A 21222-nucleotide genomic window follows, 5' to 3' on the forward strand; every position below is an offset into this window, starting at 1 on the left:
GCAGGGGCACAGGGAACTGGAATTGTTTTGCTCCTGGAATGGCAGGGCTACCATGGAACTGGGGTTGTTTCACAGACCAGAGTTCTTCCAGCAGAGTGTTTTGTGCTTTGAGCCAGGTTTGGGAAGCTGAGGAGGGTGAGGCTGGTTAATGGCCAAGGTGAGGGTGTGAACAGCTCAGGGACTGTGAAGCAGTTTGCCTGGGTCTGACCCACGCTAGAGTGGAACTGGTTTGTAGCTGGGAGGGGGGTCCTGCTCCCTGCCCTGAGAGTGGCTGGATGTGGAGCCTGCGGTGCTGGGGCTGCAGCGTGGGCAGGAACAGCAGAGCTGGAGATGGAGGAGTCCCATGGGCTGCCTGTGGGCAGGGGAGTGTTTCAGATGTCCAGGGCAGCCGGTTCTCATGTGTTGGGGTCTCTTGGTGCTGTAAAATCCCAAAGTGATGGGTGATGGACAAGATGTACCATCCCCTGTCCCTGCCCTAGGCAGGGAGCCTGCTGCTAGCCTGGTCCTGTCAAGGTGTTCCCAAGGGCACAGGGCAGGGCGAGTGCTGTGCCATGGGAACGGCTCCGGATTTCTGGGCAGATCAGGAAGGCAGCTTTTATTTCTTAGAGGGAGAAGGTGAGGTTGGCGTCGCTCACTTGTTCACCAGCAAAGTTCTCTCCCGATGCTCCGTCTGGAAGGAGAGTCCCTTCTTGTGTTCTCCAAAAAAAGCCAAGAGTGAAACTATGGTGCTACTCCCGAATGTCGCTTTCCCCATCTGGGCCGTTGGAGCCGCTCCCCGGGGCTCGCTTCCCTCCCGCAGATGGTGAGGAGGCGGCTCAGCCTCCCGGCAGGCACAGCTAAATCCGGCCGTGCTGGATGTGCCCGGGACCCGCGGCAGCTCCCGGGACCCGCGGCAGCTCCCGGGCCGGACCCGCACCCCCGGCCCGGGGTGAGCCTGGGGAGGGGAGCAGGGAGCTGCGGCTGCAGGATGCCAGCACCCACCTCCCGCACCAGCAAACCAGCAGCGTGATGCCCACTGCATTCCCTGGAATAAATAGGCTGTGATGGATCGAGGCCCTTTTAGCGCATCAGCCGAAAACTTCAAATATTTATACCAGGAGGATGTGACAGAAGTATAGACATATTTAAAAAAAGGCAGGTACTGGAGTGGCAGTCACGTATTTGAAGTTCAAATGCTTGCCTTCAAATCGATGCTATAAAAGAGGGAGAATGTAATAAATTTAATATCAGTTTTTCAGGGAAAACAACCTGCCGAGCCTCCTCCCAGGCTAAATGTGCTTTAAAGATTGACTGTGCAGCTGTAATAACTATTGATGAACTGTAAACATGAAAAGATCCCCCTGCTCCCGGCCTGTCAGGAGCATTAGGGTGGAAATGCTCTCTGCTCCGCTCTGGAATGACTCACCGAGGCCTCGGCAAATGTGTTTATTTGTAAAGATCCTTATTTCAGAAATAGTGACCTTTTTAATGCCTCGTGCAGTGAGCTCGGAAATTCAAAATTGCCTTTTGGCAACTGGCTCGTCTCGCTGCAGCTCTGACAGTGCTTTCCGTGACGATTTACATATTTTTAGTCCTGGTATTCCGCACTGTGGGGCTCCTTTGGAGAATGATTTGCTTTTAGCAGCCCTCAAGCTGCAGTGCTGGGCTGAGGTCAGGCTGTGCTGAGGGCATGGAGGGGCTCACTGCCTGCTGGGCTCCTCCAGCACCTCCCGAACCTCTGAGCCCTCCCTGAGTTTAGCAACACCTTCCTTCAAACACGGACTGTAGCGTTGGTCACAAATCTGAGCAGCTGCTTCATCTTGAAATAGGGAATACTGAGGGTGGGGAGAACCTGGCACAGGCTGCCCAGAGCTGTGGCTGCCCCTGGATCCCTGGAAGTGTCCAAGGCCGGGTTGGATGGGGCTTGGAGCAACCATAACCAGCGATCTCGTCACTCTGTGTCCATGGCCTGTCCCCCTGTTTGAGTCTTCACTGGTGCCATCAGGCACCATCCCAAGCACCCGGAGCAGCCAGGGGGATGCAGTGGCACAGCTCGGGGGGGGCTGGAGCAGGGGCAGGGCGGGCAGGGGAGCGTCTCCATCCTCACCCTTCCCAGCACAGCGTTTCCAGCAGCTGTTCATTGCTCAGGCGGCTCCTTCCCCGCGTCTCCCCGAGCTCGGGGCTGTGCCTGTGCTGGATGTGAGATGGCTGGGATGGGTTATTTAATGTTCCTGGGGCCTGTGACTAACGCTGCTGCCGTTGGTTGGTGACAGGCACTGGCACTGCTCCTTTCTGCTGCTGCTGCTCAGCCCAGCGCGCGGGGAAGGACGTTTGGATGCTTTTCTGCTGTTTGCTGCGCCTTTATCAGTGCTCTACAATCCTGTGCTGCTGATTTATATTCAGAGTTATGAATATCTCCTTTCTTCTCTTTGTTGGGCCTGTTTTTATTTTTATAGCTGTTTACATATTAGCCAGGCAGTTTCTAAACCGATGCAAACTCCCATCGTGGTGATGGAGTTCGGGGCAAAACACTCTTAAATCATTCTCCATTCACAGTCATGCTTTTATGCTTAAATCCATCCTCCTAACTGATTTGGCTTATAATTGTTTTCTGCTCTGTGAATTGACCTCTCAAAGCACCAGGAGTCTGTGCTGGTGCCTTGGACTCGCCTCTGTGTGCCCATAAGAAGTGTAATCAAGCCGTGATTGCTTGGACTTGAGCTGCAACTAGTTTTTAATTCTGTGATCCATTCCCCTTCAGCTGTCAACACAGAGTTGAAAATAGCACTCCCCTGTGCTGGATGCCACGCTTCACAGCTATGAAATTGTCATTTATAGGTTTTTAGAAATTCAGAGGACATTTTAATACTGGTGAAGTGAAACCTCCAGCTCCCCATCATAACGCAGCTTCTCTCCTCCTTAGTATAAATAGGTGCTTAAGCAGCCTGGGGATGATCCGGCCTCTGGCACAGCTCGGGGTGTGAGCAGACACCAGAGCACCCCCTCCCACAGACTCTCTTGGTCTGAATCACTGGCAGCTTGTTTAACCAGAGGATCTCAGGTTTTACACTCTTGACTCTTGTTTTTCCCTCTGGTCCCATCTGGGCAGTTTTTATCATCAGTTTTCAGTGTTCTGGCCATGAAGCACCACGTGGGTCATACTCACTCCTACAAATGAGTGAGTCTGGAGCCTTCTGTTAATTGTGCAGCCGGTGGCTGGGACGGTAGAATCATGGAATCACAGAATGGTTTGGATTGGAAGGGACCTTAAAGACCAGGCACTCACACCAGTAGTGGACTGTGAGCTTCTGCCAACTCTAGCCAGTTCTCAGAAGTGGTGGGAAGGAGAGGATGGGGATGAGCCCAAGTCCCCTTTCTCAAACAGGCACAAGCTCCCATGGTGCAGGATGGACCCACTTTCCCCAAGTCCTGTTAGCAAAAAGCTGTGTGGTCCAGGAATGTCCAGGGTTGAGCTGGCCCTCCCTGTTACCAACAGCCAAGGAGGAGGCTGGAAGGCAAACCCTTCCCAGAAGCTCATCAGTTAACCCGAGTGAATCTAAAATGTTCATTAAACAAGGAAGAGTGGGATCCTGCTCTGGCTGCACGGACAGAGGTCCTGGTGCCTCAGGCACTGGGATGCTCAGCTGGGGCCAGAGCTCCTGCTCTGCCCCATCTCTTGCCATCAACATCTCCAAGCAGGCAGACAAACAAAAGATCATTATTTTTTTTAATTGCTAAAATTGTATTAATTTAAACAGATAAACTCAATCAGTGAAGCTCATTAATTTCTAGCACATGGCTTATTTACGCTGATTCTGGCTGCTCCAGCGCTCATTGCGCTCTCATAGGAATGTCAATTACTTTTTAAAATAAAAATCAATGTTTATTCACTGTTAAAGATAAAACATGAAATGATTTCCTTAGACATGCTGATGAGTGCTCTCCTCCCCAGCACGATGCGAGGGCTCCTGGCATCAGCAGCTGCTGCCCGTTGCCATCGCTGTGCCAGAGGGGAGGACAGCAGGGTGCTGGCATCCACGGCTGTGCCATGAGGGGACAGCAGGGAAGGGGCCACCCTGGACCCCCACACTCACCTCAGCCCCCTGCACCTTCCTACCCGATCCCGGCCTCTCCCAGGAGCACGGTGTGTCCCTGCCACGAGCTCCAGGGATGCAGAAGGATGCAAAGAGGAAGGTGGGAAGACAGAGGGAAGAACGGAGCCCCGGGGAGCATGGGGGGAGCCCCTGGAAGCGGCTCCAGAGCGTTACCTGACTACTTTTCTAATGAGAAAACCCAGCTAAACCCTGGGAGTGGAGGGCTGGAAATTACCCGTCAGCTGCAAACTTTTTTCTCTCCTCCTCTATTATTCAGAATTGTTTTGCTTCTCTGAACTGCCTTGTGTAGGTTGCACCAACCCCACAGATTCCAGAATGGGAGATGATGAGTCACTGTCAAAATGTAGATTTTTTTTTTTTTTTTTTTTTTTTTTCCCTTTTAGCACCACCGAGGGAGTGAAGTCCCTGCGCCACGCGCCGATCGCTGGCACCTCGCGGGCTGGAGCTGGCGGGAGCTCCCGGCCCTCCCCCGGTGCCAGTGCCAGGCTGTGCCTGCGGTGTCCCCCCGTGGGGATGCCCGCCCTGGGCATTTGCTGCTCCCCACACCCCGCTGAGCTGTCGGGAGGCCCGGGGGGCTCGGTTCTTCCCCCCCTGTGTGTGTTCAGGCGTGTGCTCTCCCCGGCCTTGGCGTCCGACCGGCGCAGCGGAGCCACCTCTGCCGCCTCCTCGCTCTCGCGCTCCTTTCATCTGACTCGGGTTTTTTCCACTGTTATTTTTTTTTTTTTTTACAAAAACAGGAAAAAAGTCCTTCAGAACAAGCATATCTGTGTAGGTGCCTCTGCTCAGCCACAAGCCACCACCGCAGAGAGGGGGAGAGGGTGTGAAGTGGAGATGGAGCCAGATTCCGCCGGTGCCGCGGTGGGAAGCTGGTGTGGGGCTGCCGGGGCGATGGGGATGTGCTGCAGGAGAACTCAGTCCCGAGGAGGAGGATTCCTCCCACTGCCAGGTGCTGGGGAGCCCAGCACCCATCCCGACATGGGGAGATCCTGGCTGGAGAGTAGTGCAGAGCTGGGGCTTTTGTTGAATGAACACACAGGTTTTGCCTTAATTCTCTCCAGGAGAGTTGATGCCAGCAGATGCTTGTGTGAGGAGGCAGGTGACAGTAACAGTCTGAGGAGTCACAGATGATGGCCAGGACAGGTCCCTCACCTGGCTCCCCGAGTCTTCCCTGCCCTGGGGGTTAGCACCTCTTGTCTTTGGCGCCAGCAACAATTCCAGCTGTGTTGCTCTGAGCTGCAGGTCAGGGGTCTGTAGCCACCCCACCAGCCTTCCCTGATGCTTTTCTAAGCTGCTGTGTGTCTTTGAAATTGGGCTGTGTTGAAAATTCGGCAATGCAGGAGGCAAAGAAGGTGCTGGGGGGGTTGCTGGGACCCCCACAGCCCTTCCCAGAGGACAGGAGCTGCTCGATGCCACCCACTGAGCCCTTCACAGTGGCCACTGGGTGCTGGCCATGGCTAACAAAGACTCAGAACCCCAGGGCTCTGCAATCTCACACCAGGGACCTTGTGCAAAGAGCCTCAGGATTCCTCGCAGAGCCTGGAGCTGGGGAAGGAATACGGATGAATTTCTTTCCATCTCTCCAAGCATCTGGGAGGTGGGTGGGAGGTAAAAAAAGATGAGCCCTGAAGTTTTAATTCCTTGGAGATATTTAGGTATCTTGCTCTTGTTACTCAGGGAGTGCAGAGCCTGAGCATCTCTGGGATGTGCCACAGGCTCCTACCCCAGCACTTCCCAGCTCAGCTCGGACCTCTGGTTCTCCAAAATATTATTTGTCGGAGAACTTAGATCACAATGACTGCCATTGCCTCCAAATGGGTTTGGTGTGATGTGGTGTCTTTAGGAAGGCCATTACTGGAAACCACAACTTGGGAGATAACTCACTTGGATTTATTGGGAGGAGTAGAGAGCTGAGGGCTGGAATGTGACCTTGACTCCTCCTGGCTGAGCCAGAATTAGGGAAGCAAGGAATTTTGTTCTCATTTAAGAGAGGTCTTAGCTCATCCTCCCCAGCCTGAGTCTTCCTTTGCACACACTAGTAACACCCAGAATGGTCCCTGGAAAACTGTTCCACTGGATGAAAAGTAATGAGATTTTAACGCCGTAACTGGAGCTCTTTAGTCTTCTGGCTCGCCGGGCTGGGATCGATATTCTTGGCCATATTTACACCATCGTACTTCCCTTGCAACCCCCTCCCTGTTCCCCCCTGGCCCTCTCTGGGGAAAAGGGCTCTGAGAGGAAAACGACCTGAGATCAAATCAATTAATTGCCTCTGCATGCGCCGATAACTGCGGTGCCGGGAGCTCAGTGTGTGCAGAGAGACACGAGGGAGCAGAGCAGGGGAACCACAACACCCTGCCCTGGGCCCTGGGGGGAGCAGGGGCTCCGGGGGGAGCCACCACTCCCATTATCCATCGTGCACTTGGTGGAGCTCCCAGCTGGGGGGGATGGAAGGGATCGAAGGGTTCCGCGGAGCGTGGGATGCAAACGGCCCCGCGGGTGGGGCAGGGAGGGAAGGGGTGCCCGTAGGAACCAGTGGCTGCAGAGTGTGCTGGGAGAGTCCATCGCTTCCAAACCAAAGCTGGGGTCACCTAAAGATGGGGCTCACTGCAGGGAGCCTGGAGCTGCTGGGCAGGGACAGGCTGCAGGTACCTCACAGCCCACGGTCCCATCGCTGACACCTCCAGCGTGCCCTAGAAGATTTCCCAGCTGGAGAGGCTCCCCTGCCATGCCTGCAGGTCCTCAGGGCACCCCTGGATTAAAGTGAGACCATTGCACAGAGAGTTTGACCTGCAGCTGGGTGAAGGTGGGGCAGGGTGTGGGTGGATGTGCTCTGCTCCTGGCCGGGGGTATGTAGCTGCTGTGAAGGGTGAGGAGAGAGGAAGCACCCAACTGGTGGCAGAGGTGGGGTTGCTCACACTAACCCTGCCATGACCAGGTACCCCTGGCACCCCACAAGGCAGGAGGACCAGGAGAGGCAGAGCAGGAGACCCCAACTGGGGCTTGGTAGTCTCAGCTCCTGACTGAGTTCCTCCAGCTGCTCCCCTCTATGGAGCAGCTCTGTTGTCAGTGTGGAAGATGCTGCAGGAGGGTCGGGAGGTGCTCTGGCTTCATGGTGGAGGTTCTCATGTAGCCTGGGCAGGGCGTGCAGTGCCACAGCACACAGCAAGTGTTTGAAGAACAGGCTTGTCCCTGTGCCACCATGAGTGTCTTGGTGGTGGAGAGCACAGCCCATCCCCAGTGCTCCTCTTCCCACCTGCTCTGCCTGGCTCACCCAGGCACGCACACTGGTGATGTTGCTGATCTGTTCTCTGACTTGTTCAGGCTCAAAGTGCCACCTCAAGGGCTGTGCCTCTCTCCCTGGGCGTGGCAGCAGCACTTCTCACTGCCAATGTGTCCATGTTGGCCGCAGGAGAGCACTGAGGCAGTGGTGGGTTGTGCAACTGCAGATGCTTTTCTGGAAAAGAAAACAGGGATGTAAGATGGAAGAGCTGTGGAACGTGGCAAAGGATTACGTTGCAGGCTTTGGGGCTGGCGCATCTCCAGCTGATTCAGAACATTGTTCTTATGTCTCCTTGCCGGTGCCTGTTGGCCAGGCACCATCCCAGCCTGTCTGTGGGTCTGGGGGAGCCCAGCACGTGTCCTTGCATGAGGGAGCCGAGCTTGTCAACCTGCTGGATGCACTCGGGGGTTCTGGAGCAGAACCCAGCTGGAAGATGGGACAGGCAGGTGTAGTTCCTCCGTGCTGCCCAGTGCTGGGGCGGGTGAAGGGAATCAGCAGGTCGGGATCCCTGCACAGCCCTGGGCTCGGGGCAGAGCCGTGCCGGGCTCCAGTAGGGAAGTGTGGAGATCAGCCAAGCTGCCTAATTGGGATTCATCCTAATAGGGAGAGGAAATTAGCCAGATCCAGCACCGAGACAGCCGAGCAGGGAGCAGGTCCCGGCGGCAGCGCTGCCTGCAGACAAACCAACCCCGGGGTGTGATTCACACTCACGGCCTGGAGCTGCGGCACAGGCACGGCCAGCGCCCGGGAAAGGACTCAGGAGCAGGTTGGGATGTGCTGGAGCCACCAGCCTGGTGTGCTCCCAGCTGGGAGAGGAGTCTGACTGCTGTCAGCATGGGGAGAGGCGGCTGGGGTGGGACCAGCACGAGCCACACTAGTGCCGTGCCCAGGGCTGTGCCCACCACTGGATCCACACCTGGTGCTGGAGAGGCGTGCCCAGGCAAGGTGTGAGCAGGGGCTGAGGCTGCAAGTGCCCAGAACAAGTGTCTGAGCCGTACCTGAGCCAGGACACATCCCAGTGAGACAGCATCCCAGTGAGACAGCATCCCGGTGAGACAGCGTCCCAGTGAGTCCTGCTCTGGCCAGCACTGGAGCAGGGCATCCTCTGCCTGAGCTCACAGCTGTGGCCTTGGATCTGGCAGGGCCAGAGGCAGCCAGGAGCAGTGATCCAGGAGCAGGTAATCTGGCATCACTGCTGCCTCGAGATCTTGCTAAAGAAATGTGGACAGAGCAGGAGACTCCAGAAGCTGAGGACCTAGACAAACCCCACTTCTTTGCTGTCCATGATGTGGTATTGCTGCTGTCACCCAGGCCCAGCTATAAAGCTGGGAGAGGAATACCTGGAGTTTCATCTGCCATCACCAGGGGACGGGGAGCTGATGGCTGAGGATGTGCCATGTAGCCCAACTGCCTGGAGGGCTGATTCCCCAGCCAGGACCCCGAGCAGCTGCTTCATCCATCCCCAGAGCCATTTCCAGCCACAGCTCCCCGAGGCAGGACTCTATCCTCAGGGAGCATTTTGGAGGTCAGAGGGGGCTTTTTGGGATTTCAGCCTTGTTGTGGTATGTGTTTGGAGGCTGAAGTTGTGTGTCAGGTGGCTCAGCATTGTCATGGCAACGAGCATCAGTTGATGAACAGAGGGAATAAAGGAGCCAAAATAAATGTCAGAGCGTGAGATAGTTGCAGTGGAGCTGGGGCTGCCCCCCTGCCCACCCCCTCCCCCTGGGCGGGCGGGCACGTTGCCCTGCCTGTGCCCACTCAGAGCAGGGCTCAGCTGGTGCAGCCCCACTCTGGCAGTGCCTGATGGCTGGAGAGCAAAGGGACACGTGGGGGGTGACTGTGGGGCAAGTGGGGCAGAGCCTGCTGGCTCTGGGTCCCGGGAGAACGGGGGTGGAAACCAAAAGCTGAGGGGAAGAGGAGGCTGGGGGCTGTGCTGTGCAGCTGGTGTGTCCCCGCTGTGCCCAGTGCATCCCCTTCTCCCAGAGTTCCCAAAGCAACGGGAGCAGGCGGTTCTCCCTCGGATGCCGTGTCTCCCTCTGGATGACAGCTTGCCTCCCCCAGAGCTTCAGCTCCAGGCTTTAATTGATGCCTGTCACGACGCTCAGCTCCCCTGAGCGCGGCCCGAGAGCGGGCAGGACGCTGTGAGGGTGGGATTCTCCTGCCTGGAGCCCTGTCCCCTGGGAACACGTCTTTCCTGCTCCCATGGGAGAGGGGACAGAGCCAGCATGACCTGACCATGTGCTCCAGTGCCACTGTGATGAGGGGGCTCCCCTTTCTCTAGGGAGATGCTGCAGTTCCTCTCACCTCCACCTTTCCCCTCCAGAGGAGTCCCACGCTCTGCCTCAGTTTCCCCATTTAAAACACCCAGGCCTCTGGGCTGCTGCACATCCTGCAGAGCTCCAGCCAGTGCGGGGAGGTCTGAGTGTTCCCTGGCTTGTGTGTTCCCAGGAACCTTCCGAGGAGTGTGCAAGAAAATCGACCACTTCCCTGAGGATGCAGACTACGAGCAAGACACGGCCGAGTACCTCCTCCGTGAGTTCTGCTTCCCCACAGGGCACGTTCCCTGGGCACCCCTAACCCTCCCTGCAGGGCACCCCCATCCCAGTCCCCCAGCCTCACCCAGCAGGTCCCCCCAACCCGCTGGCAGGAGGCTGATGGGTCTCAGCCCCCCTGGCTCCCCGTGCAGCAGCAGTGACCCTCAGGTTACCCGACACGGCCACGTGTCAGTGGCACCTTTGTCCCCATGGCCAGTCCCAGGAGCTGCTGCACGGCCTGAGCTTGTTGGGGTCCCCCCAGAGGGGACTGGGACCCCGTGTGTCTGTGGTGCAGCACTACAGGGGTTCGTGTTCATGCCCTGTTGGTGCTGGTGTCCCTGTTCCCAGAGCCTCCAGCCAGGCTGGATTTGCTGGGAGAGCACAATGAGCATCTGCCACGTGCTCTGCAGTGGCAGCCGAGTGCAGGGAGACAGAGGGAAATCAAACTGGCAGCTCTCCTGGGAAAAGCAGGTTCTCCTGTCTCTGGTGCGAGCAAACCCTCAGGGCAGAACCACACAGAGAGTCACAGAATCCTGGAATGGCCTGGGTTGGAAGGGACCTTAGTATTTAAGTATTTTCCAGTCCTACCCCCCTGCCACGGGCAGGGACACCTTCCACCAGCCCAGGTTGCTCCAAGTCTCATCCAGCCTGGCCTTGGACACTTCCAGGGATCCAGGGGCAGCCACAGCTTCTCTGGGCAACCTGTGCCAGGGCCTCCCCACCTTCCCAGGGAAGAATTTCTTCCTTATATCTAACCTAAATTTCCCCTTTCAGGGGAAAAGATGGGGACCCCTGAGGCTGGGTGAGGTTGACCCCCCAGAGCAGGGGCACAGTCCCTTCAGTGCTCTGCAGACATGGGTGTGAAGGCACTGGGACACCTGGGGACAGAGCCTGGACACAAAGGACACCCCCAACATGCAAAGCCACACGAGCAAGGACTGCCCAGCCCGTCAGCAGCCACGTACGTGTGTGACAGGCTGTGGGACCTGCACAGCTGAGGGTTCATTCCAACACCTGTGTTTCCAAACAAGAACATATGGCAGCAGGAGCACGTGGCAGCCTCGGAGGCGGTGGCAGCCCTGGGTGCTCTCTGAGCCCCAGGAATCCCAGGAGAAGGGCCCTGTGCCCGGTGCTCAGCCCCAATCCCCCGCCCCACCCAGCTGCTGTTCCACCAGATGTTGCTCTGAACTCCCCAGTTCCCACAGCTCTGCTCACCAAGCAGAGAGGGGAGGGGTTTGGATGGAATAGGTTTGCAGTTTTAGGAGATTAGCATTGAACTTCTCCCACCCCCTCCCACATTTAAAGTAAAAAGTCTATTTTAAAGCCCCCAGAGTGGCATTTTAATGGGGCCTCTCTGTATTTCTGTGCTTTAATAACAGCCCTAATCGAGGGATGAGAGCCCAAACCAAGGCACAGTGTATTTTTGGTGCAGCAGGTAGTGATTTGCTGTATTCATTACTCTCTACTGTCATTTTGGAAGCTGATCCATTCAGGAAAGACCCTTCTTTGTGTAGGGCCCAGTCAGTGACTCCTGAGCGTGCAGAGACTGGCACTGCCAGAGCTGATCCTGTGGGATGGAGCCCAGTGCCAGGGTCACTGTATCATGCTGGGCTCCAGGGCCTGGGCTCTCTGTTCATTTTGAAAATGTTCCTCTTCTACATCAGAAAATTACTTTTTGTTGAACTTGAGGTGTGTTAGTTTGCAAATTTTGGCTTTCAAAGCAGCTGTGGCAGTTTGGGCCCTACAGGAAAGGTTCCTGACCCTGTGGTTGGCAGTTCCTCCCCAGCCTGGTGAGATCCGTGTGGTTCCTGCCACCCCAGACTCCAGAGGAACATCCACAGCTGAAACCTGTGGGTGGTGTGTTTGGTAATGGGAAGGTAAATTGCTGGTGCTGAGTGTGTGACAAGGCTGGAAAAAATAGCCCAGGAGGTGGGGGGAAAAGAAATTCAGGGATTAAGCTGTTCTTGTGGCTGGAATCACGGGGCCTGCAGGGCTGGTGTTGGGATCTGGAGCAATAGAGATACCGGGAAGAAATTCTCCCCTGTGAGAGCAGTGAGGCCCTGGCACAGGTTGCCCAGAGAAGCTGTGGCTGCCCCATCCCTGCAAGTGTCCAAGGCCAGGTTGGACGGGGCTTGGAGCAACCTGGGCTAGTGGAAGGTGTCCCTGCCCATGGCAGGGGGTGGAATGAGATGATTTCCAAAGTCCCTTCCAACCCAAACCATTCCAGAATTCCATGCCAAGCAGAGGATGCACAGTGGGGACCCATGCTGGGTCTCCCCACCCTCCTGGCAGCCCCAGACCTGCCCTTGCACTGCTTCGGGTGCAGGCACTGGGAGGGTGTCGGCAGCCCCTGCCCCAGGAGCTGATCCTGCCCTGCTCCCTGTCCCACAGGAGCAGTGAGAGCATCCAGTGTCTTCCCCATCCTCAGCGTGGGGCTGCTGTTCTTCGGGGGCCTGTGCGTGGCCGCCAGCGAGTTCTACAAGAGCAAACACAACGTCATCCTCAGCGCCGGCATCTTCTTCGTCTCCGCAGGTAGGGGCTGCCCGGGGGCTCTGCCAGCCTGGGGGGACAGGGGTGACTGAGAGATGGGGTGTGGGTCCTTCCAGGCCATCCCCACAGATTCTGGGGTTTGTGAGCTGTCCCATCCAGGTGGGAAAATCCCCTCTGCAGGGATGAACCATCAGGGGTCGCTGGCCTCGGTCGCTGTGCTGGACAGCACTTCAAGCATCCACCCTGCCCTGTGCCAAGCAGGATCCACGCGGGTGCTGCAGCCTGGGAAGGGTGGCAGCTGTCCCACTGGGGGATTGCCCGGCCCCCAGACCCATCTGGGGGGGCCCTGTCAGTCAGCAGGCACTGTGCTGGCAGCAGCAGGACCAGGCAGAGGGGCTGCCGCAGTCCTACATGGAAATCACTCTCTGGAGAGGCCGTTCCTGCTGGATTACTCATTCCTCTGTGCTGTTCCCCAACACTTCCCCTGATTATCCTGTGACAATGTCTTTGTCTCAAGGAACCGCTCTATTTTGTGTTTTTCTTCTCCCCACAAAGAGACAAATGACTCTCCCTCCTTGGCTGGCAGGAGCTGCTGATGCAGATGAGAAAACAGCAGAGAGAACATAATCGATTCATTAAGTAAATCCGGGAATGCACCAGCCACTCCCCAGCCCTGCAGCACAGCCCCACTGGCTGCTGGCAGGGCACAAACTGCCCCCATCTCAAATAAAGCCCCCGGGCTCCAGCAGAAATGGAAAGACCTGGAGCCATTCCAGCTTCCCTGTGCTCCCATGGGTCATTGCAAGCTGGGGTTTGTGCTGGAGGGATCCCTCTGTGCCCCTCGGGATGTCTCTGCTCTGGCCACAGACCGGGCTCCTGTGGTTCATTGCTCAGCAAAGCAAAGCACAACGAGCTCTTGAAATGTCCCTTTTCTAAACAAAATAGTGGTTGTTCCTTCTAACCTTCCAATATGCAGGAATATACAGATATACTTGGTGTATACAGTTATATTGGGATGGCAGAGGTCTGTGAGGGGGTTTGGCCGCAGTGTGCTGGCAGAGGGGTTGGTGCCCCACGGGGACACATCCTCCCATCCCGCTCCTGCCACTCAGGTGAGTGCCCGTCCCTCGTCCTCCCCTGCAGGGCTCAGCAACATCATCGGGATCATAGTGTACATCTCGGCCAACGCGGGGGACCCGGGGCAGAGCGACTCCAAGAAGAGCTACTCCTACGGCTGGTCCTTCTACTTCGGGGCCCTGTCCTTCATCATCGCCGAGATGGTGGGGGTGATTGCCGTGCACATGTACATCGAGAAGCACCGCCAGATCCGCGCCAGGTCCCACTCGGAGCTGCTGAAGAAGTCGGCTTTCACCCGCCTCCCCCCCTACAGGTACCGCTTCCGCCGGCGGTCCAGCTCCCGCTCCACCGAGCCCCGCTCCCGGGACATGTCTCCCATCAGCAAGGGGTTCAGCACCATCCCCTCCACCGACATCTCCATGTTCACCCTCTCCAGGGATCCCTCCAAGGTCACCATGGGGACGCTGCTTAACTCGGAGCGGGACCACGGTTTTTTACAGGTCCACAACTCCATCCCCAAAGAGTTCAAGGAGTCTTTGCACAACAACCCGGCCAACAGACGAACCACGCCGGTCTGAGGCGGGCAGGGCCGTGGGCAGGCTGCATGGCATCACCCTCGTGACGGTGTAACCCGTGAAACCCCGTTTTTAAGGACAAACCCAGAGGCTCCCCGAGCCCCCGCCCGCGGGGCTGGTTTTTCACTCCTGGAAAAGCCACCGGCCGGGCCAGGTGGCCACGGGGGGACGGGACCCCCGGTGGGGAGGGGACAGGGCCGTGCTGGGACCCTGGCCCTGGCGCCCTGCAGACTGAGCGGGGCTCCAACCCCCCTGGGCCAGCGGCTTCCCGAGGTCTCCATCGTTCGTGTGATCATAACCGCAGTGTTCCCGTAGCTGTGTGTCCATGGAAATGCTGGCGATAGCCCCGTCCGTGAGAACCCTTAACCCGGTAGTTACATTTAAGTGGAATCGCCTGGAAGTCCGGAGCTGGAAGCACTGAGCTGGTGCCGGAGCGATGCTCGTGTTCCAAACCCCCTCCCCTGTCGTGCTGGACGGAGTGCTCGGGCTGGGTTCCTCTATGGCGTTTCGTGCATGCATTAAATAGCTTGGAATTCAATTTTGTCATGTCGGGTTGGAAGAAACATCCTTTTGCAATTTTCTGTGGTCTTGAAAGGGCTTTTTTCCTTCCTTCCTTCCTGCCTTCCTGCTTTCCTGCCTTCCTTTCTTCCTTCCTTCCTTCCTGCCTCCCTTCCTTTCTTCCTTCCCACGAGAGGACTCAGGAGCAGAATTTCTCCAGTGACTGGTAGCAAGTATCCAGCGTTTAATTCACCTCTAACGTTGCAAGAAAATGAATTAATTCCCTACAGTTGATACACAGCAGTCAGAGATGACTGTCTGGGCACAGCCAAGGAGGCAGAGCGTGGTCGTGGTGCTGCGGGAGCAGCTGGGGCCGGCCGGGCCGCGGCCGCACGCGGGTGGGGTGGGATTCCCGGATGGTTGGGAGATCCGTGAGAAAAACAACAATAAAATAGTCCAGTTTGGCAAGTTCCTTGGCTGCATAGGTCACGCTGACCCCGCTGTGGGCACCGGAGGAGCGCGCGCCGGGGCTGGCAGGGAGGAGGGGGGTCAGGCTGGGAACGCCAGGGCACGTGTGAGCAGGTGGAGGTTTGGCTTTAAACCCTCCCGCTGGACCAGAGCTCCTCTAAACGGGGGCAGTTTTGAAGCAGCTGGTCTGTGATGATGTGTCACTTAATTGAAATCTTATTTAATGTTCTGACAGAAGCGATGGATTCCCACGGGGTCCCCGGGGGTGATTTGGGGGCAGCGAGGCTCCCGTTTGCTCTTCACAGAAGGGAAACATCTGGTGCCTGGTGTGTGTGTGTCTTTGAGCAGCCCTGCCCTGGGTCTCCTGCCCAAAGTCAGAGTGTGGCTGGTCACGGGGCACATCCTAATTCCATCTGGGAATAACGGTCAGGTCACTGTGGGAAACCTGGCACAGGAGCTTTGCTGGAGTGAAATCCTTCCTGGAGCTCTGCAAATGGCCCCAGGCAGGGCCTTCTGCCCCTCAGCACAGGGCTGCAGGCACGTTCTTCATTGAATCCCAGAATGGGTTGGGTGGAAAGGACCTTAAAGCCCGCCCAGTGCCACCCCCTGCCATGGGCAGGGACACCTTCCACCAGCCCAGGTTGCTCCAAGCCCCGTCCAACCTGGCCTTGGACACTTCCAGGGATCCAGGGGCAGCCACAGCTTCTCTGGGCAACCTGTGCCAGGGCCTCCCCACCCTCACAGGGAAGAATTTCATCTGCCTCCCCCTTATTTGCTGTTATTTTGAAGGGGGTTGTTCTGAGAAGGCTGATTCAGATGATAATTAGGCCTCTTAATTGCCTGTAGTTGCTGATTGCATGTGTTAAAAACAGTCAAGGAAGGGTAGCACCCGGATCTTAGGGCAATATTTAAAAACAAAGTAGTGGAAGGGCTGGAAGCACAAAACATAGAATAGAGTGGAGTGGAACAGTTCAGCCGGGAGGGACCTGCACTGACCCCCTCAAACTGCCCGACCAAAAGCTGAACCATGGCCTTAAAGGCACTGCCCAAACGCCTCTTCAGCCCTGTCAGGCGTGGGGCACTGACCCTGCCCAGGCAGGGAGTGAGGCCCTGTGGGCACAGAGGAGCCGGGTCAGTGCTCTCCCAGCACGGGCTGTTTGTTTATGGATGCAGAGCAGCCCGTGATTGAAGGTGTTTACTGCCACGTGTAATATCTTTCCTTTGTGCCCATGTCTTTCCCCTGGAAGAGAAAATCGATACCCGGGCTAAATCTGGAGGCCTCAATATTTCTCAGAGAAGTGCAAATCAATATGGATTTCTTAACAAGTTTAATTTCAATACCTGAAAGTGCACATTCTGCCTATTTCCTGACCTTTCCAATCCTCGGGGGAGGAAGATTAAAAAGATTTGTTCAAATTCAACGAATTGAATCAGCAAATGCCCCATTACCTTGTTTTCTTTCCGCCAGCCCTTGATAAACAGTGTGATAGCCCATCGTCTGTGCGTGCTGCCAGCGCCGGCCCCGACACCAGCCACGAGGGCAGGCCGGGCATGGATCCCCATGGCAGTGCCTGGAGTCACCTCCATGGTGGGCAGGACAGCCCAGGTGGTGACAAAGGAGCCCAGTGTCACGTGCAGATACAGCTTCTGGGAGTGCCAGCAGACCCACATCCCACCAGCAAGCCCGATCCTCCCCTTGCTCCCGAGCAGGCTGATTTATGGTGCTGCAGTGCTCTATATTTATCCTACAATGGCTTTGTGCAGTGTTAGATCATCGTGGGAGCACTGTAAACACTGCAAAATGAACAGGAGCGTGTGGGCTCTTCTGGCCAGAGGAGAAGACTTTGGGTGATTCAGTCTTTGCCCTTGGAACGATCCCACAGTCGGGAGGAACCGGGACCATCCATCCCAGATGGCACCGCAGCAAACGTGCCAGCTGAGGTCGGGATCTGTTGTGCCAGTGCCAGGTACAGCAGCGGCCCCACCGTGGGTCACTCACAGCTCCCCAGGGGTGACACAGGACTCGGCATGGGGGGGACACACGGCTGGGGGCTGCCCCAGGGGGGCTGGGACCAGCCCTGCGGACACAGAGGGACCCAGCTCCAGCTGTGGGAGCTGTGGATGGCTCCTAGTGGTGGCTGGGGAGCTGCTCTGCTGGTGGCTGTGGGCTGCCTTTCCGTTTGCCTCCCCGGGGAGGGTTTAATTGCTGTGTTGGTGCTGTGATGACAGGCCCGGCGGGGAAGCGCTGTCAGCCCGCGGGAGCTGGCGCTGGCACAGAGCCCACGGAGGGAAGATGGCAGCTGGGTCCTGGCTGCAGCACACAGCTCTGCTTTTCACCCTTCCCTCCCTAATTCCACATCCACAGCAGGACAAGCACACAGCCCTCACCACCGTTTGCTGCAAAAGAGGCTCTCCAGCCCCTGTTCCTGCAGAGCTTTGGCTGTTCCTTCCTCGACATCATCCTTTGTCCTCCCTGGCTTTGATTTTTTGGGGGTTTTTTTTAGTGTTTGCCATAGTTTGTGAGAGGCTGGGTAAGGCCAAGTGATTTATATCGTGTGTTTATTATTTACTTGATGGACAGTAATGGCTTCTGTGGTGCCATTACTGTATGTCATCTAAATCCAAACGCTGAGGAGCTGTAAAGGGCAGCCTTTCACTTGGGGCTGGAATAGCTTCTCCAGCATCGTTATCCTCTGCCACGAGTGCCTGCACACCCATAAATCCCCGACTGACCCAGCTCTCAGTGGCCTCCCAGAAAATTTTCAACAAATAGGACTTTCAGCTGCTCTTTGCTAATAAACTCCCGTCCCTTTGCCATTAACCCCCAGACAGTCACCAGAGGAGAAAATCCTCCTTGACCCCCTGAGCTGGTGTTGGAGAAGGTCAGCAGGGGCTGGGCATGTTTGGGGAGGGTGGACTGGTGCTGTGTGGCCATAGCTGCAGCTCTGGGGCTGCTCCAGAGCTGGGGGAGCTCTGATGGGTGCCCTGGGAAACAGTGATGCAGGTAAGTGCAATTAGCAATTAATCATTGCAGGTTCTCATTGTCTGCTCCCGGCTTTCCAGCACCTGAAGGGAGCCTACAAGGAAGATGCAGAGGAACTTTTTACAAGAGCATGTAGTGACAATAGAAGGGGGAATGGCTTCAAACTGTCAGAGAGTAGGTTTAGATGGGATATTAGAAAATAATTTTTCCCTGTGAGGGTGGGGAGGCCCTGGCACAGGTTGCCCAGAGAAGCTGTGGCTGCCCCATCCCTGGAAGTGTCCAAGGCCAGATTGAACAGGGCTTGAAGCAGCCTGGGCTGGTGGAAGGTGTCCCTGCCGAGGTACTGCTCTCACTTTGCTGAATTAAAGTTTCAGCTTCTTCAATAACCTCCAGGTCCGCTGGAAAACTGCAATGAGTGGCATCAAGAAGCAACTCGGTAAGTTTATTTTGATGAAATACAATAATTATCATGCTTAGCAGCTGTTGCTATTTAAAATAAGAAAAAACGGGGCTTGCATTGAAAATGTTTTGTAAACCATGTGCACCAACAATCTGTTCCAATGAAACCAGCCATTATGGAAACGGTATAATAGCAGGAGCTCATTATGGAAAGTTAAATTGCAAATCATATTTTGTTTCAAATGAGCTGGATGAATGCATAATTTGCCTCAAAGAAATAGTTTTGTAGTTCTGATCCTCCTGCCAAGAGCTGAAGCTCTCGGGCTGCAGCTGCCGGAGTGGCCTGATTGTCCATTTCAAACTGCAGGAAGTTTGGGTTTCAAAGGAAGATCTGAAGAGAGAAAAGGGGGAAAAAAAGTGAAGGAATAAAAGGCAGAGCACTGGGAGCGCTGGGTTGGTTTCCTATGTGTGATCCTGGTGCCCGTGGGGCGGGCAGGGCGGGTTTAAAGCAAACCAAGGCCCTGTGTGGTATTGCCCATGTGCCCCACTGGAGCTGGAGCCAGACCCTGTGCCTGTGAGCAGAGCCAGGGGCTCGGCCAGGGCCAGTTCCCATGGGATCTGCACTGGCAGCAGACACTGCCAGCATGGCACAGCTCGGGGCTGCCTGCCTGGGTGGGAGCCACACGTGCCAGAGCATCATCTCTGGGGCTGGGATTGGGGTCACCCTGTGCTCCCCAAAGGCACAGCACTGGGGGGGCCCATGCAGACCTGAGCCCTGCCAGCTCTGGCTTCAGCTGGAGTGTCACTGGAGTGTCACTGGAGAAGCCACACGGACAACTCACAGGTGACAAACCCCCCGTTCCCACAGGACCTGCTGCACCAGCCAGGCTGCCAGGACTGCAGCTCCCGCTGCCTCGGGGCTGGCAGGCTCCAACTCCTGGTGCCCAGAGACCTGACCTACAAGTGCTGGCACGTGAGGTGCCACATGCACAGCTAATGGCATTTCCTTGTCCTGGGGCGGCCCCAGGGACGGGCAGTGATGGCACAGGGGCAGCAATGGCACAGGGGCAGCAATGGCACAGGGGCAGCAATGGCACAGGGGCAGCGGTGGCACAGGGGCAGCGGTGGCACAGGGGCAGCAATGGCACAGGGGCAGTGGTGGCACAGGGGCAGTGATGGCACAGGGGCAGTGGTGGCACAGGGGCAGTGATGGCACAGGGGCTGTGGTGCCATTGGTGGTAGATGACAGGCAGCTGGCCAAGCCCAGCTCCCTTGCCATGGGGGGCCATGGCCAAGCCCAGAAGCTGCCTGGCACCCACAGGACACGCGGGGTGATTGTCCCTTCTGGCAGGGGCACACATCACAGCTCCTGTGCCCCAGGCACCAGGTCCTCTTGCCAGAGTCCCTCCCAGCTGTGGTGGCTCTGCAGGACAAAGGAGCTGCCCTTCCCCTGCTCCCAGGCTGTGCCCAAGGCTCACCCCAGGCACCCCCTTCCCCTGCTCCCAGGCTGTCCCCAAGGCTCACCCCAGGCACCCCGGGGCTGCTCTGGTGTCCCCCGGCCCCGCTGCCGCATCCAGCCCAGCCCAGAGGCAGTTTCATTAAATATTAAACCCAGCAGCTGCAGCAGTGTTGGGGGGTGGGTAAAGACAGCAGAAGCAATTTGCAAGTAAAATGTGTTTATCTTAGGAAAGAAGTCCCGGAAAACTGTAATTAAAATGTTTATACAAAGGGCAGGATTTCACAGCCTGAGTCTTCAGAAACTTCCTCAGCAAAGCCAGCGGTGGCACTGGTGAAGCTGTCACAGGATGGATGGGAGCCGTGGCTCTGGGTGGTGCTGGGGACCCGGAATGGTGCTGGGATGGTGGGGACCCGTGTCCAGCGCGCCTGGAGCAGCCCCACAAGCTGTGTAGGATGAAAGCCCTCATGCATGCACTGTGCCCAGAGGATGCAGGAGGGTACCCATGGGTTCAGGACAGCAGCAGAGAATGCAGGATGGCAGCAGTGGATGCAGGATGGCAGCAGAGAATGCAGGATGGCAGCAGTGGATGCAGCTCCTCCTTGGGTCACATCACTGGCAGGTACAACCAGGGAGGCCAGGATGGCTCCTGGGAAATCCCAGCTGGGCTCTCCCTTTCCCCACCCCCATCCCCAGTCCTCTTGGGGTGTCTTTGTGCATTTCCAAGTTTGTTTTTCCTCCAAGTAGGAACTTCCCTTGCAAAGCAGGTAATATGAAAACAGCTCCTGATTTGGGAGCTTGTAAATCACAGCCCCAAGCCCCCCTTTTTGCTGGTCCTGCAGCAGCAAGGTCTGGGCTGAGAGTCTGAATTTTAAATCCTCTTCCTATTTATTTTACAGTGATAACAAAAACAAAATAAATAGAAGAAAGTCATTAAGCTGGCTCTGGGTGAGTGGAGGAGCCATAAATCACTCTCAGAGCATGTACCAGAGGCTCTCACCTCAGGGTTCAAGTGCCTTTTAACCTCTCAGATCATGGAAACCCTGCAGCCAGTGCTGCTGGGCTCCAAAAGGTGCCTTTGGGGCAGTTTTTCTCAGCCAAGGAAGAAGAGATGGAGTCAGTGCCCTGCACTGCTGCCCATGTCCCTTCAGCAGCCTGGCTGCAGCCTCTGCTGGCTCTTCTCCCATTCCTCTCCCTGATCCAGCAGTCAGGGGATCTCTGGGGTGCTGGAGCTGCCCTTGCCCTGGGTTAACTGAGGCTACCGGGATGTCAGGGCATAAAACCCAGCACAGAGAAAATTATGCCAAACAACTGTGAAAGAAATAATTTATTTCCTTATCTTCTGTGTCTGGGATCGAAGGAAAAACC

At 56.5% G+C, this 21222-nt stretch overlaps 1 protein-coding gene across 1 annotated transcript in view; it reads left to right on the forward strand.

Moving 5' to 3' along the window:
- Positions 1 to 15020, forward strand: part of CACNG3 (calcium voltage-gated channel auxiliary subunit gamma 3) — a 27123-nt gene extending 12103 nt beyond the window's left edge. Inside the window, exons 2-4 of the mRNA XM_027684132.1 lie at positions 9823 to 9906; positions 12300 to 12440; positions 13542 to 15020. Of these exons, the coding sequence (XP_027539933.1) occupies positions 9823 to 9906; positions 12300 to 12440; positions 13542 to 14053 (737 nt within the window). The 3' untranslated portion in view covers positions 14054 to 15020. The remainder of the gene's footprint in view (positions 1 to 9822; positions 9907 to 12299; positions 12441 to 13541) is intronic.
- The last annotated feature ends 6202 nt before the right edge of the window (positions 15021 to 21222 follow it).

The sequence above is a fragment of the Neopelma chrysocephalum genome, unplaced genomic scaffold (assembly GCF_003984885.1).
Source record: "Neopelma chrysocephalum unplaced genomic scaffold, ASM398488v2 Primary Assembly neopelma1_65b, whole genome shotgun sequence".
Taxonomy (NCBI): Eukaryota; Metazoa; Chordata; class Aves; order Passeriformes; family Pipridae; genus Neopelma; species Neopelma chrysocephalum.